At 49.7% G+C, this 15564-nt stretch overlaps 1 protein-coding gene across 1 annotated transcript in view; it reads right to left on the bottom strand.

Moving 5' to 3' along the window:
* The window catches only part of CIB4 (calcium and integrin binding family member 4), a 50452-nt gene extending 39880 nt beyond the window's left edge, over positions 1–10572 (bottom strand). Inside the window, 4 exon segments of the mRNA XM_059942618.1 lie at positions 3379–3475; positions 10055–10089; positions 10243–10326; positions 10519–10572. Of these exon segments, the coding sequence (XP_059798601.1) occupies positions 3379–3475; positions 10055–10089; positions 10243–10326; positions 10519–10572 (270 nt within the window).
* Between the last annotated feature and the right edge of the window lie 4992 nt (positions 10573–15564).

Genomic DNA, 15564 nt, shown 5'->3' with positions numbered 1-15564 from the left:
TTCCCGCTAGCCTCTGCTGCCCAGGCCGCTCTTGCCTTGCCCTCCGCTGACAGACAGACCCTTCCCAATATTAACCAACCTACTTTTTCCACGAGTGAATCCAAGTTAAGAAAACAGAGCTTTCTTCCCAGATCACTCAGGACCCTGAGCCAAGTAATACCAGTACCCAGAGCTCCCTGGGGCCCCGTTCTCAATGCTTTTCCAGAGATGTGTTCTGGGCAGGGTGAGTCACCCAGCTCCCGTCCTTGGGGCCGCAGAGGACACGGGGACACTTGGGGCCCCACCTCCCATCAACCCTCTCCTTGCTCCTTTTGGGAAGTCAGCTTTCTGCTTCGACCAAGATAGGAAAGGCACAGAGGGAAACTTGAGTCCTGGATCTAAATCCCCAAATGCTAGTCTGAGGACCAGGCATGATCAGGGACAAAGTTCCTGACAACCAGTAACAGAGGGAGAAAAATAGGAACAAAAAGGGATGTGTGTGGAAAGAACTGTTATTGCTTCTGGGATTAGATCTTTCTTACGTTTTTGCTCTAAAATGAACATCTTTTAAAAATGCAATGATGATTGTGGAGACATGTTTTAAGTCCTTACTTGGCAAAATTGGAAAGTTGGCATTTCTAGCTAGTCCTTCCTCAAAATAATAATTTTTTGAGTTGGGGGGGGGGTGCGGAATTTACTGGACTATGAAGTCCAAAGTCTGGGACACAATGTGGTAGATGACACAAAGGAGAGTAAGACCAAGCTCCGGGCCAGAATCAGAACCTCAGACTCGGAGGGTGAGGAGGGCATCAGTGCACGCAGTCCAGTCTCCTCTGATACCTAGGTGTGTGCTAGAACACCCCAGCTGAATGCTTGGCCAGCCCCCCGCTTGGTGCCCATCAGGGACAGGGAGCTCATTCCCTCTGCATGCAGCTCTGATGATTACAAAGTGCTTCCTTCTACTGTGGAGAAACCTACGTCCTTGGATCCATGTCTATGCCTGGGAGCACCTAGAGCCAGGCCTTTCACCTGCAGGAAAACAGCTCCACGCTGCACCCCTCCCTCCTAGTCTTTTGCTGGGGTCTATTTGCATCCCCCTCACCCTCAGTCATTCCTTTTGTGAAGTGACTTGCTTGCGATCACTTGCCTAGCAAGTGAGTTCAAAGCCAGCTCTTCTGGTCCTGGCCCTATGCCCTGTCCCCTAGTTCTCTACATGTGGCAAAGGCTCAGTGTCCTCAATTCATGAGATGGTACTGGTTGTTCAGAACCAGTTGGAAAAGCAACAAAGAAACCAAAATGGGGAAGAAAAAAAAAAAGCAACAAGCAAAAAAGTCAGTGTGATCCCAATAAACACTTCTATATCCACATTAAAAAAAAAGTGTGGAAAGAAATAAGGCAAGATGATCATGACAGTCATACCTTGAGGAGGCTACCTGACGATTTTTACCATATTTTTGCTTTTCTGTCTGTGTTTTCCAGTTTTTCTGCAATGATGTGGTTTTTATTTGTAGGATAGAATAAAATAATGACTGTTTAGAAGGATGAAATAAGAAATGTAAAATTAATCTCATCCTAAGACCCCGTCTCAGTCCCCAGCCACTGTCCAGTGAACAAGCTCCTGGGGCTCTAGGGCTCCAGAGATGACGCATATTGTGGCCTTGCCCTGGGGCGGTGGTCCGCCCACAGACCCTCACACATCACAGCACTTTACAGCAGCCTGACATTTCTGCTGCATCGGCCCCCAGCCCTTGTCTGCCAAATGATGAGCCCGCGGCCAAGCAGACCCCAGACCACCCCGGGTTGTTGCCCAAGTGCTCCTGCCCATCTGCCCCTCCTCCATTCTTCTCCAGCCTTGGCGGCCCCACCCCAGACCCCAGGTGGAAGAAAAGGGAGAGGATGGGGAGCAAAATGGAGGGTGCAGAGGACCATGGCTCATCCCTGCAAGGTCTGTTACACAGCACAGGGTGTGCATATTGTTTTACAGACCGGAGATTAAACTTAGAGGGGAGATGTGTCATCCGTGGAGTGTGATGGAGCTGTGCCCAGACCCAGCCCTCTGACCTAGTCCAGTGCTTTCTCCTCTGGGGCTCAGATCAGAGCCCCCAGGCGTGACTAGGGTGCGCTGGGTCCATCAGAGTGCTGGGGCCGCTGGTCACGCAGCACCCTCCGTGCCAGCCCTCTAGGGCGGGTCTTTGCCAGCTGCTCCCCAGGGCTCCTGGCAGCCCCAGACACGTGTCAGCACCGAGCCAAGCCCTGATTAGAAGTGCAGGCCCGGCCGAGGGGTCAGAGTCCTGCCTGACTTCCAGGCTCTGCCGTGTCATGTGGCCCTGGGTGAGCTGTCTCCCTCTTGGGGACTCAGTTTTCCGATGGATAAAACCGGAGCGGAGAACATTGGAAAGTGACTAGACCGGTGGTTTCTAAGTTTCTTTCCAAGCTTAGCATTCAGATATTCTGGGACTGAACAGTGACACCACCGCCCGTCCAGGGAGGGGAGGGCAGAAGCTCCCCATTCAGCCTTGCCTTTGGGCTGCCCCTCAGCCTGGCTCCCTGCGTGGAGAGTCTAGGTCTGGGAGAAGTCCCCCACCTTGTGTCTGAGTGTTTGCGGGTGCGGGGGTGTGCAGGGCTGTGTGTGTGAGGAGGGTGTCCCCGGAGGACAGGCTCCCCATCTTGTATCTGGGACGGACACATTCTCCAATGACGTCACCTTTCTGAGCTCCCAGCTACCCTCGATCCCACGCCCCTTCTGGTTCCCTTGTCTTCTCAATTCCAGCCTCTATCGCAAGTCCCGGGCTCTGTGTTCCTTCTCGGTCTCTGCCCTAGAACAGGTCTGTCACTTGGGAGGGGCTGCCCCTGCCCCCCACCGTCTCTCCCTCAGAGTCCCTCCTGCCACCCCGCCCCTGGCCCTCTTTAAAGAGGCGCCCACAGCTCTCTGAGTCTGTCTTGTTCCAGACAGAAATGAAGATGGACTCTCATTGCACAATGACACCTTCAAACCATTATTCTGCCAAGATCCGAATGAAAAATCGGGAAGCCTGACACTGCTGTGATTTGTTAACCTGGCATTGCCTCTCTATGCTTTGCACAAAGTTTAATTAAAATCTCAGGAGTGATTGGGGAGCCCTTTTATCGTGCACCTCTGGGCTCTTCCAGGGACCCTGGGGGAAGGGCAGGGTCTTTTCACAACAGGGACAAAAGCTCAAGGACGGTCCCTAAAAGATTGGCAGCTCGTGCAAAGCACAGCCTGTTGGAGTGCACAGGGCCTCAGGGAGCACATGGAATCTGAGCCGCCCCACCACTCCACCCATTTCACAGGTGAGGACACTGAGACCAGCGCTTTCCGCGCCTCAGCAGATCCCAGTGAGGCCGCCCCCACCCCCTCCACCCCCACCCCGGACTCACCCTCAGAGCCGGCAGGGAGCTGACCTGGTCCATGGTCAAGGTGGCCTCCTTGTAGTACTTCCCGGGGGGACAGAGCTTCAGGAAGGAGCCGTGGACGCTAAGAAGAGAGGCATGGTGGGCTGGGAGTGGGGACCAGCAGGCCCCCTCTCCTGCGGGCTCTCTTTGGAGGAAGGGGACTCAGAATTAACTGACACAGAGAAAGCAGTTATAGATCATTCCACCCTTCCAGAAACATCCCTTGTGCTCCAGTGTGCCCAGCGCACCGTGGTGGATGCAAAGATACGCCAGGCTGGAGGAAAGGTATGTGAATGTGCTCTGTAGCCTGAACACAATCTACAAGTGCACCGGAAGGGACTTCTGTCCTCTCTCGCTCCAGTCCCTCATTTACAATGGAGAAACCAGCAGGGCCTTGGGGACGCCAGCGTGCCACCCCAGGCCATCCGTCCAGCCCCACCCTCAACTCAGGTCAGAGAAAAGAGGTCGCTCGGTGGGTGTGGCCGAGTCAGGATTAGAACCCAGCTGCCTGCAGCCAGCAAATCACACAGCCACCCGAGGCCAGCGAGCTGATTCCAGACTGTGGGACTGAACAACTGTCCCCATCGATCCAATAATCAATGTCTGTCTGCAGGCCTCCTCACCGCTCCGAGGGATTGTGTTTACAAGGCACAGGCAGGTAGAGGGGGAAATGGCTGTGTGAGCACTAAGAGGAAGCAGGCAGGAGAGAACTCTGCACCAGGCCAGGAGAGGAAGCCCTTATCCTGTGGCCCTCCCGGTCCACATTCTGGAGAATGAACTCTGTCCACCTTGTATGGGGCCCCAACTGTTGCCAGAGACTTTACACCGACAAGTTGGGGAGGGAGTCAAGAAGTGGGGTGTGAAATGGGGGAGGAGAGACAGTCTCCAGGAAAGTATGGGTGGGAGGAGGGACACTGAAGGACAGCAAGGAGGAGAGGAAAGCCACCGCACCTGAAGGGTCCAGTGGCCTACAAGGGGAAGGGGCGCTGGCAGTGGCCTGTTCCAGTCCAAAGGAGCATTCGATCACTGTCATTGTTAGAATTGCTGTTGTGGGGTGATAAAAAGCAGACTGACTTTCAGTACATTTTATTAATTTTTAAGACTTCTCTGAGGCCGGGCACCTGTATGGCCGTTGCCCAGGGTGAGCTACTCCTGCCGTCCCCCACCCTGGTCCCCCACTGGGAGTGACTGCTGCATGCTGCCAGCTCGCATGGACATTCTTCGTGGAACCTGCAGAACAATCTTGAAAGGTAGGGACCATTACCTCACTTTTACAAACGAGGAAACTGAGGCTCAAGGAGGTAACCTAACTTGCCTTGTCTAAGGTCACACAGGGGTAAGCGTGAAGCCAGAGCTGCAGACGCCAAAGCTCCTTCCCCAGGAGCCCAGGGAGGGAGGTCTCAGAAGGACTGCAGGGGGAAAAGAAGGAACCTCCACTGCCGTTACCACCCCCCTTCCTGTTTCCCAAGCTCTGTGTGCTGAGTGCATTCAAGCATATTAGCTCATTGAATCTTCCCAGCAACCCTGCGTGAGAGGTATAGGGGTGATCATTTCCACAGATGGGTAAACCGGGGCTCAGAGAGTTGAAGGGGTCTGCCCAAGGTCATGCAGCTTGGAAGAGGTAGAGTGGGGTCTGAACCCTAAGCCAGGCTCTTTGGGCTGTACTGCCCACCTCTAAAGGGTCCACCTCCCACCCAGGTGAAAGACTCTCAGGCCCAACCCCCCACCCTGAAGAGCCTTCTGGGTTAGGGGGTGCTGTGAGAGGGCCCTGCCCGGACTTCATGCCTTCCCAGGTTGCCGAGTGGGTGGGCTGCCCGCAGATGAATCGTGGCTGTGTCTCGGCTGCCACAAAATGCTCTGCTCCTCCAAATATGGATCAGCTAGCGCTAAATGGAGCTCTGAATTCATCACTAATAGACTCAAAAGTCAAAGCCATTTGAAAAACTCACACATCCCGCCTGCCAGCAAGCAGCCCAAGCTGCATCTCCCTGCCACACCTAGCCAGACAAGGGGAGGGGCTGTCTGCGGGCTTGGAGGCTGAAACAGGGAGGAGACCAGCTCCGCTGCTCTCGCTCTGTGGTACTTGGACCTGCCATGTCCCCTCTGGGCCTCCGTTTGCCCTCCGTACAATGAGTCTCAGTCACCCCCCTCCATCCTCCAGTTCAGGCATTCTGGACCCCTCTCTGGCATCCTGTCCAAATCCTTGCCTCTGAGGCCCTCCAATTTAGCCTTTTTCTACTGGGTCCCACATTAGAATCATGTGAGGAGCTTGTGAAAGTATCCGTACTCAGCTCTAGAGATTCTCATTCAAGGCTAGCGTGGGGCCCAGGCACCTATAGGTTCTACATGCTTCTGTGTTTGTATTTTACAGGCAGGACTGAGAACCCGGCTCCAGTGAAAGCCTCTAATTCCACACCTTCCACCCAGCCTAGGCTCCCCGCCCTGGGCTTCACTCCCAGCCCATGGGGTCAATTGTTCTTTGCCCCATGGTATGGCCTGCAGGTATTTTATAAATGGCCCTATCTTTAGCTTGAAAAATGTGGCTTTTAGTCCTATGATCTGCTACTTCCAAGCTGTGTTACTTTGGGCAAATCACTTCATTTCTCTGAGCCAGTTTCCTCATTTGCAAAAAGGAAATGATCATACCATGAAAATAACAGCTACCACAGTCTCAGCACTGATCCCTGTGCCAGGCACTGCTCTAACTCCTGACACAGATTTGATCATCTAATTGTCCTAATAACAATCATGTGAGATTGATACATATGATACTTTTTGTAAGTGTGGAAACTGAGGCTCACTGAGGGTAAGAAACTCACTCAAGATCACACAGCAAGTAAATGGCAAAGCTGAGCCTCGAACTCCAGCCTTTGGCTTCCAGGAAGCAAGTGTGTAACCACTCTGCCTGCTGACCTTCTGGTGCTCCAGGAGGACCAGGAGCTAACGGCCAGGACAGGGCCTGGAGACTGAAAATTTTGGGGACCTCAAGGTTGCTAAGAGGATAGAGGGGCCTTATGGCCAGGTCAACCTGAGCAGGAGCTAGGGGCAATGCTTCAGGCTCCCACATCAGATCCACCCCGAGCCCTAGATCGTGTCAGGAGCCATCCCTGAGTGATACCGCGTAATCCAAATTGCTCAAACTGAGTTGGGCTGACCCAGGCCCAGCCACAGAGGTCTAAAGGAAGCCACACGTGCCCTTTTTGAGTTAGGTCCCAGACCCAGGGTCTAGAGCCACAGCTGAAGATGAGGGCCCAGGAGGGCCAGTGCACTGAGCCCAAAGAGACATCTGGAAGGCAGGAGTTTCTAGGGCAGCAAATTTAACCAGAGGTCATAGAAGGCTGACCTGAAAGCTGAGGATGAAAGGGACCCTGCTCTTTTCAGAGGCCAACGGGGTGTGAAAGAAGATTCCCACAGGCTAGAAATTTAGGGTGGACAGGCCCCTTCTTGGAGAGCTGAGCCAAGGCAGCCCTGGACGGGGAAGAAGCTGTCACATGTGGTCTGCTCCTCCCGTTACGCGTCATCTGCAGATCCAGTGACCAGGCCTTTATGCCCTATGCAAGTCACAGGTGGGAAAGCATTTAGACAATGACAGAGGCACCCTCTTGCAAAGATTACCTCTGTTTATCAGTCTCTTGGATACTTTTTTTCAACTGGCTAACTCCATCCAAGTGTACTGTCAACCAAGCCACATTTCTTTATCACATTTGTAGGAAAATCACAAGAGGTGATGTCGGAAAATTGTTCAAAAGTGATCAGACCTTAGTCCGGCTCAACTTGGCCGTGGCAGCCCACGATGGCTGCTTTCTCCCCTGAGCACCACGTACCATCTGCTCCCTGAGCCACGGCAAGTGCTGCTGAGCACCCACATCAAAGCTGCCCCTTCACGTTACAGACAGTGCATCCACACTAACCCTAACGTAGTCAGTGCCAGGGTCCCCTCCAAGGAGCTGACCTAAGATCAGCGCGTGTGCGCGCGCGTGTGCGCGTGTGTGTCCCCTTCCTAAGATATCCTCTGTGTGTGTGTGCATGTGCATGTATGTATAACACTTTATTTTACAAAAACTGTAGCATCCTATATATACCAGTCTAGTTTACCAAAGTAAGACAGATAAATAGGTTAAAAAAGCCAATAGCTCTATAAGGCTCACAATTAATATCACTAATACCCAGTATCCTATACCATCTCTTTACCCCTGCTCTCCAGAGGCAGCATTTAAAACAAAAATTTGCTATTTCTCTTGGTTTTTCCTTAATATTTGCATAGTATTTCTAAAGACAGTGCTGATACTGCCGTTTATTTGTATCTTTTTTCATTGTAGACTTTATTTTGTGCCCTCTTACTATTAAAAAAAAGAGAGAGAATTTATCTCTATCTGTATACTACTTCTCCTTCCTCTAACCTCCCAATATAAGATGATTTGCCTGAATCAAAATTCAGTGTTTATGTTATTATTATATACATATTATTTTTACATTTATATATATTATTACATATTATGTATGTATTATTCAAACATTGCTCACAGCTGAGTTCCCTAGTGCAACGTGATTACATTTTTCTTTCTTGCAAGACTCTTTGTTTTTCCCAGAGTTAATAATCACTTTGTCTTCCTTTTGCTTAGGTTTCAGTGTTTCTATCATTATTTCATCCCCAAACTTTCTGCAGAACTGTAAAGTTCCTCTGAATATGGTTATACACATTACACCACCTATAGGTTCATTTTGTTTTCTTGGGGGCACCACTCTTGGAACCCCTAACTCTTTAATTCTAATCTGGACTCATTGCTTTTCAGGCCTGCTGCATGCACCATTATCATGGGCTTCTCTTCACTGTCAACTTTGTAATTCCATTGTGTTGACATCCTCTGTTTCCTGGTTCCCTTGTCTTCCTTTTTTTTAGTTTACTTATTAATTCTAATGGAGGCTCCAGAAGCTCCCTGAGACAAGGCGCATGAGGCACATGTGAGGAGCCCTAGCGATCCAGAGAAGACCATGTGAGAGTCTTTGAACTTCCTGGATGGAGAGAGAAGTAGGCATGCTCATGCTCAAGTGGTGAGAAAATAAATTGGTACAGGACAATCCTGTCATCCCTGTCAACATTTTAAACATACCCACCCTTTGCCCAGCATTTCTATAGCTAGAAATCTCTCCTGTGGATTTAATCTGACCTGTTGGATAAGCTCTTCATACATAAGTGTTTGTTTACTATAGCATTCTTGGTAGAACTAAAACCCATAAACAACTTAAGTGTACATTATGGGGAGGGTAGTAAAATAAATGATATATCTTTTATCGGAAAGAATGCTCCTTAGCCATTAAAAAGAATGAGGCAGATCTCTATGTGCTGTATGTAAAACTAGCCAAAATAAAAACTTAAAAAAAAAAAAAGGTCAAGGACAGTATGATGCTTCACTATAAATGGGCAAGTGCTACAGTATGAATGGGATAAAATTTTTGAAGGATACTTATGTAGATCTATCTATGAAAATTTTTTCTGGAAGCTTCGATGTGAAAGTAACTGTGAACAGTGGCTATCTTCAGGGAGAAGGCCTGGGAAGGGGAGGGAGACATTTACTTTTCACTTAGAAGTTTCTAGGCTACTTAAATTTTCTAGCCACGCTCACATATTACTTTTAAGTTTTCATTTCATTTTTATTCAAGTGTTCCTTTTTAGAAAATATCAATAAGGGATGTGCAGGTAGTAGGATATTGGTTATTTGGAGTTTTGTCATATTTTTCTATATTTCAAAAAGTGAGCAAATATTCATTTTAAAGTGAAAGTGATGTAACCCCGTGACTGTCCCTGGTCTCTGTCACTCCCTGTGCCCCCGCCACCTCTCAGCCCCCATCTGTGCCTGGGGAGTCTCATGCTTGTGGCAGAATCACTGCCCCGCCTGGCACCCTGACTGGGAAGTGTGGCTTCCAGGCTGGGCTTGATGCTGCGGAGGTGAGTCCAAGCTGAGACAATGAGGCGAGAGGGCCCTGTGGGTCTAAGGATGGTCTCCTCACCCCAACCTCACCCCACCCCACCCCAATGCCTTAGTGAGCTCCTTTATTCCTCTAACAAGTTTTTGTTGAGCTCTTGGCCCGGGCCGAGCGCTCACACATCTCCATGCCGTCTACTCCCTCCGCAGTCCCATGAGGGGTCCTCGTGATGGTTGTCTTGGCCTGGAGCCTTCCCCACTGGCCATCACCTGCATGAGAACAGGGGCTGTGGACTGCTCACCCACCCTCCGAGTGCTGGGAGGCACTGAAGCAAAGCTTGGGAGGGAAGGGAGGGCTACGAGAGAGTCAACAGTGCATCAACTTTACCCAGCTAGTGGATTATGCAGCCAAATGGGCTCAGACCTGTTTCCTAAGTCCTTTCCTCCTTTTGCTCATCATCCCAGGGAGGCCCTGTCCACCTCTGTGATTCTATGAAGAAACCTTGCCTTGGATCCCATAGCAACCTAAGGCCTGACTTTTCACTCAACTGTAGTCAGGCCCTGGGAATCGTGACTTTGGACCCTCGGGGCTGGGGTCCGTCTCTGCCTGGCCACTGCCAGCCTCGTCTCCAGGACTCTGCGGCTCTAAGCAGGGACCATACTCAGGGACCAGAGTGAGGCTGTACCAGGGCAAGACTTCAGCTCAAGGGGAGGGAAAGGGGGCCCCCTCTACTCACCACAGGATTTCATCTCTGGTCAAGAAGGTCAAGGCCTGCAACAAACCACAGAGAGGTGACCTGCCCACTCTGTCCAGCCCTGCCCTGGCCCCCTGGGGAGTGGGGAGCTTCAGGGGTTGATGAGAAAAAGCTCGTGCTCTCATTGCACAGCCAGGGAACGGAGGCTCCCAGCCCTCGGCAGTGGATACCTGGGGTGGTGCAGAGGAGGTAACGGTACCCCACCCTCCTCCCCCATCTCTGATGGCCTTGGGAGGGAGCACGTTGGCACAGACCTGCAGAAAGGATCGGAGACAAGGCTAAAACCCTGGGCTCTGGAGCAAGAGACAAATGGGAGAGGGGCCCTCGGAAGGCTGGTCCGGGTCAGATGGATGTAGGTTTAGCAAAGGCCCGGGCCACTGCAAGTTTTCCCACCTGCTTCGGGAAGCTTCCACCTCTGCCCAGAATCTCCTGCCTGATCTACCCACCTGGTATTCTTCCAAGTCCTCCCAGTGCATCTGGTACCTCAGACATTGCCCCATGCCAACCCCACCCTTTTCTCTGCCAGCAGTGGAACCTCAGCCCCAAGGGCTCACCAGCTGTGCACCAAGTGATCGGTTGCCATGGTGACCTACATTCCGCCTTCTGCCCATTCTACCTGAGCTCCTGAGTGGGCAAAGAAACAGATTCTTTTGGTTCCCGAGGCTAACAGACATCACTCCCAAAACAGCAAACAGAAAGGCAGCCCAATAGCAGGTTTGAGAGTCACACTGTTGGCATGTGCCACATGCTGACAAGGCATGTGATCTTGGGCAAGTTAACCAACCTCTCTGCGTCTTAGTTTCCTCATCTATAAAATGGGGATGATGATCACGGGATTGCTGTGAGGATTATTTGAGTCAATACAGGTAACAGTGCCTTGTACATAATAAATGCTTGACAGGTATTAGCTATTAGAACCACGCCCCAAGCACTATGCCAGGCGTGGGGACACAGAGATGAGTAAGCATAGACTTTGACATCAAGAAGGGGCCCAAAGAGCACAGAAAACGGCATTCTACCCATCCGTCAGGTCCCTGGAGGAGTAGAGGGCACAGTCAAATCGGGATAATATGAAGAGGGTCTAATAAAGGGACTCTTCAAAGGCAAGGTCAGGGAGTGTGGAAATCACCCAGGATAGCATGGCATCCGGGTTAGAAACCACAGAGCTGCTACCAGGCCTGGACCAATGCATATGGAATCAATACCCGCATGCCACGCCCTCCTCTTCCTCTGATCTCCTGTGCGGACTGAGAGCAGAGTAGAGAGTGAATCTGGAAAGACGGAGAAGTCCAGCACAGACGTCAATGTTGCCCGCCAGGAGGGTCCTCCCGAAGCCACCCCCTCCCCTACTCTCAGTACCAGTGTCGGTTTCCTGGTTCGTGTACCCATGTCCTTCCACATGCTCTCCTAGGTAAACATCCCAGGGGCTTCCTGATAGAGCTAGTTTATCTCTCTGGAAATGCAACTGCTCATTTTTCTTCATCTGCCCTCCACAGAGATGGAGACTGGCAGAAGAAACCCAGGAGCTCTTAGTCCTTATTTACTGGACAGACACAGGTAGAGTATCCACAGTATGTCAGGTGCTTGGCTTGACCCTGGGGAGAGATAGGTGAATGTGGTCTCAGCCCTCGAGGGATGAATACTTGCCCCCCCACACACACACCCCATGGGAGATGGAGTAGATGTCATCAGAGAGGTAATATGAGTTATGAGTATTTAGAAGAGGAGACCGCTGGATGGGAAGTCTTCATGTAGGAGGTGGCATTTAAGTGGTTGTTATAATGTCGTGGTTAAGAATGTGGGCTGCCTGCATCACTTCTTGCTGCATCCCCTTGGACAAGTCATAAAACTACTCTGGCCCTCAGTTCCCTCAGCTGTGAAATGGGAATAACAAATCCCTACTTTATAGGATTATTGCAAGGCTAAAATTAAATGATAGATATATAAACCTCTTACATAGCAAGGTACCTGGCACATGATGAGTTCTCCGTAAAGGGTAAACAATATTATTACTTTTTAAAGTTGGGCCTGGAAGAAAGTGTAGGATGTTAGCAGGCAAAGTCAGTAATTACATCCCATCTTCTGGCAAACCATCTGAGCTTCTGTTCTCATTTATTGAGCAGCTTCTCTCATCAGGTTTGTCCATAGGAGCTGTCTCCTGTGCTCACAGAGCCCTGGGAAAGGCCTGAAGCTGGCGAGGTTCAGTAATGCTGTGGGGTCACTCAGCTGGCCAGGGCCAAGGGAGGATCCGAAGCCTGGATTGCCGTTGCAAGCCCGGGGATCCCCACAGCGCGGGGTGGGAACCAGGGGAGCTGCCGGGCCGCACCCCAGAAGGCTGTTTCCTCCTCAAGTCTCGCTCAGCCCTCCTGTCCCATGAGGTGCAAGTGGCAGCGCTGCTGGCATGTGCCTTTAACACCTCGTTGACACTTGCTAAAAGGAGAACAAAAACAAACTAGAGGGAATTCCCTGGCGGTCCAGCGGTTAGGACGCCTCGCTTCCACTGCAGGGGGCACGGGTTCGATCCCTGGTGGTCAGGGAACTAAGATCCCGTAAGCCGCGCGGCTTACTTAATCAACTTTTTATTTATTTTTTTAAAAAATAATTAATTTTTGGCTGCGTTGGGTCTTTGTTGCTGCGTGCGGGCTTTCTCTCGTTGCGGCGAGTGGGGGCTACTCTTCGTTGCGGTGCGCGGGCTTCTCATTCCGGTGGCTTCTCTTGTCGCGGAGCACGGGCTCTAGGCACGCAGGCTCAGTAGCTGTGGCTCGCGGGCTCTAGAGCGCAGGCTCAGTAGTTGTGGCGCACGGGCTTAGTTGCTCCGCGGCATGTGGGATCTTCCCGGACCAGGGCTCGAACCCGTGTCCCCTGCATTGGCAGGCGGATTCTTAACCACTGTGCCACCAGGGAAGCCCCTCAACGCTTTACTGAGCCCGGCAGTGAAGACAGAGTGATTAAGCCGAACAAGGCCCTGCCCTCATGGAGCCAGATGCCCATAGGAAAACCAACATCCCTTCGATTGTGATAAGGGTTATGAAAGAAATAAAGCAAGGATGGAGAAGGGGTGGGGCTGGGGAGGTTTCCTGAGGAGCGGCCATTTGAGTATAGAGACCTGAGCGATCAGGAGGGTGAGCCAGGCTAAGTCTGGAGAGTTTTCCAGACCCAGAAAGCAACAGCATCCAGCTAGAATTTGACGACACTGTTTGGTTTTCCTTATATTTGTTTATATTGTTCTTTCCATTTTGAAACTGATGCAGGTTTGCCATTTCTACCTGTGATATGTTTCCTTTATAAATATATCTGTTTGATGAAAAGAAATAGGAGCCCATCTAGAGAAAAATATTAAGTAAATAATTAGACAGGTGGTAAAGGAATATGCCAGAAATCACAGAGGTGTTTCTCTCTCATCTCACACACAGGTAACCAAGGTTTGCAAACTCTGCTACCCTCCTCTCTCCTTTAGCTTGTATCCCCTCACAACTCCCACTCCCCAATCCCTGCCCACTCCACCCCTACACACAGGCTCTCATCCTAGAGAGGGTTTTCATCGGTTCCTACAAATAACAATAGTAACAATAAGAATATCACCTTACATTTGCATCGCTTTGTAATTCCAGAATGCTTTTCTATGTGCCATCTCATCTGCTCAAGAAATAAAAGCCTATGCTCCTTTAAAAAAAAAGAAAAAGAAAGAAAAATTCCCCATACACTTCTGCCTTCAATGCACTAACCAACAAGCATCCCTACCCTCCTCCAGCCTGTCAAATCTCTCAAACTCCTCTTTGGCAGGGGTTCTGAAAGGGGTGTAATTGAACAGAGAGCAGGCCCAGGCATGCCCCGACAGTTCTGCACACTTCCCCTCCAGGGTCCGTCCCTACAGGAATCCTCTGCGTGGGACAAAATGCATTCTTTGCAAGGTTTCTGTCACCTGCCAATGAACTCCACCAACTGTTAAAATTCTAACCCCTGCTCTGACCTTGATTTAGATGTCTCTTCAAATTCAAAAAGGGCTGAGAAGGAACTTGTATCCAGAATACACAAAGAATGCTAAGAATTCAACAATAAAGACAAATAGCCCAACTAAAAAAATGGGCAAAGGATTTGAATAGACACTTCTCCAAAGAAGATATATATGAACGAGCACATGAAAAGAGGCTCACCATCATTAGCCATGACGGAGATGCAAATCAAAACCACACTGAGATATCATTGCACACCCACTAGGATGGTGAGGACGAAGAGAAATTGGAGCCCTCCTACACTGCTAGTGGGAATGTTAAATGGTGCAGACACTTTAGAAGAGAGTTTGGCAGTTCCTCAAAATATTAAGCAAAATTACCATATGTTAAAAACAAGACAACAGGCCCAAAATGGAGTCACTCATGCTAAGCCCCACATCACCAAACTGAAACTTAATTACAGTTTCAGCTCTCCCAGAAATGGAATCTTAAACCTGTCACTAGTGAAGCCTGATAGACCCCTGCCATCCGTTAAAGGAAGTGACCTTGCGACTCCATCTACTTTTTGCCACTGTACCTTCCTTGTTCCCCCTTCCTTCTGCCTATAAAAATCTTTCCTTTCGTACAGCTCATCCAAGCTCCTTTCTGTCTGCTAGATTGGATGCCACCTGATTCATGAATCCTTGAATAAAGCCAGTAAGAACTTTAAAATGTACTGAGATGAATTTTGTTTTTTTAACACATATGACCCAACAATTCCACTCCTGGGTATATATCCAAAAGAAATGAAAACATTTGTCCACATCAAGAACTTGTACATGAATGTTCATAGCAGCATTATTTATAACAGCCAAAATGTGGAGACAGCCCGAGTGTCCATCAACTGATGAACATATAGATAAAATGTGACATATCCATACAATGGATCATTATTCGACAATAAAAATAACTGAAGTATTGGTACATGGTACAATGTGGATGAAGCTTGAAAATGTTATACTAAATGAAGGAAGCTATTCGCAAAAGGCCACAGATTGTATGATTTTGTTTATATGAAATGTCCAGAATAGACAAATCCATAGAGACAGAAAGTTAGATGAGTGGTTGCCAGGAGCTAGGGGGAGGGTAGTATGGGTGGGAGGGGTTACTGCTAATGAATATGGGATTTCTTTTTGGCGTGATGAAAATATTCTAAAATTAGATGGTGGTGATAGCTGTAAAACTGTGTAAATACACTGAAAAATACCGAGTTGTACACTTTGAGTGACTTGTATAGTATGTCAGTTATATCTTAATGACGTTTTTACTACAAACAATTTCAAGGAGTGTTTATGTCCTAACTTAGGGCCTGGCACATAGTAGGCCCACCATAAATTTTATTAAAGGAATGTGTAAATGATATTGGGTTTTGAAATAGTTTCTGATCTATTTCCTCAGCCTGTGGGTCTTGTAGCCCAGGGGGGCTCCACTCACTATAGTTATTCAGTGCTGGGGGCGAGGGGAGATCTTGCTCAAGTAAGTCACTGCCCAGCTCCGAAT

This window comes from Balaenoptera ricei, chromosome 13 (assembly GCF_028023285.1).
Source record: "Balaenoptera ricei isolate mBalRic1 chromosome 13, mBalRic1.hap2, whole genome shotgun sequence".
In the NCBI taxonomy this organism is placed as follows: Eukaryota; Metazoa; Chordata; class Mammalia; order Artiodactyla; family Balaenopteridae; genus Balaenoptera; species Balaenoptera ricei.
The sequence above is the reverse complement of the archived record's forward strand: the minus strand, read 5'-3'. Positions and strand labels throughout refer to the sequence as shown.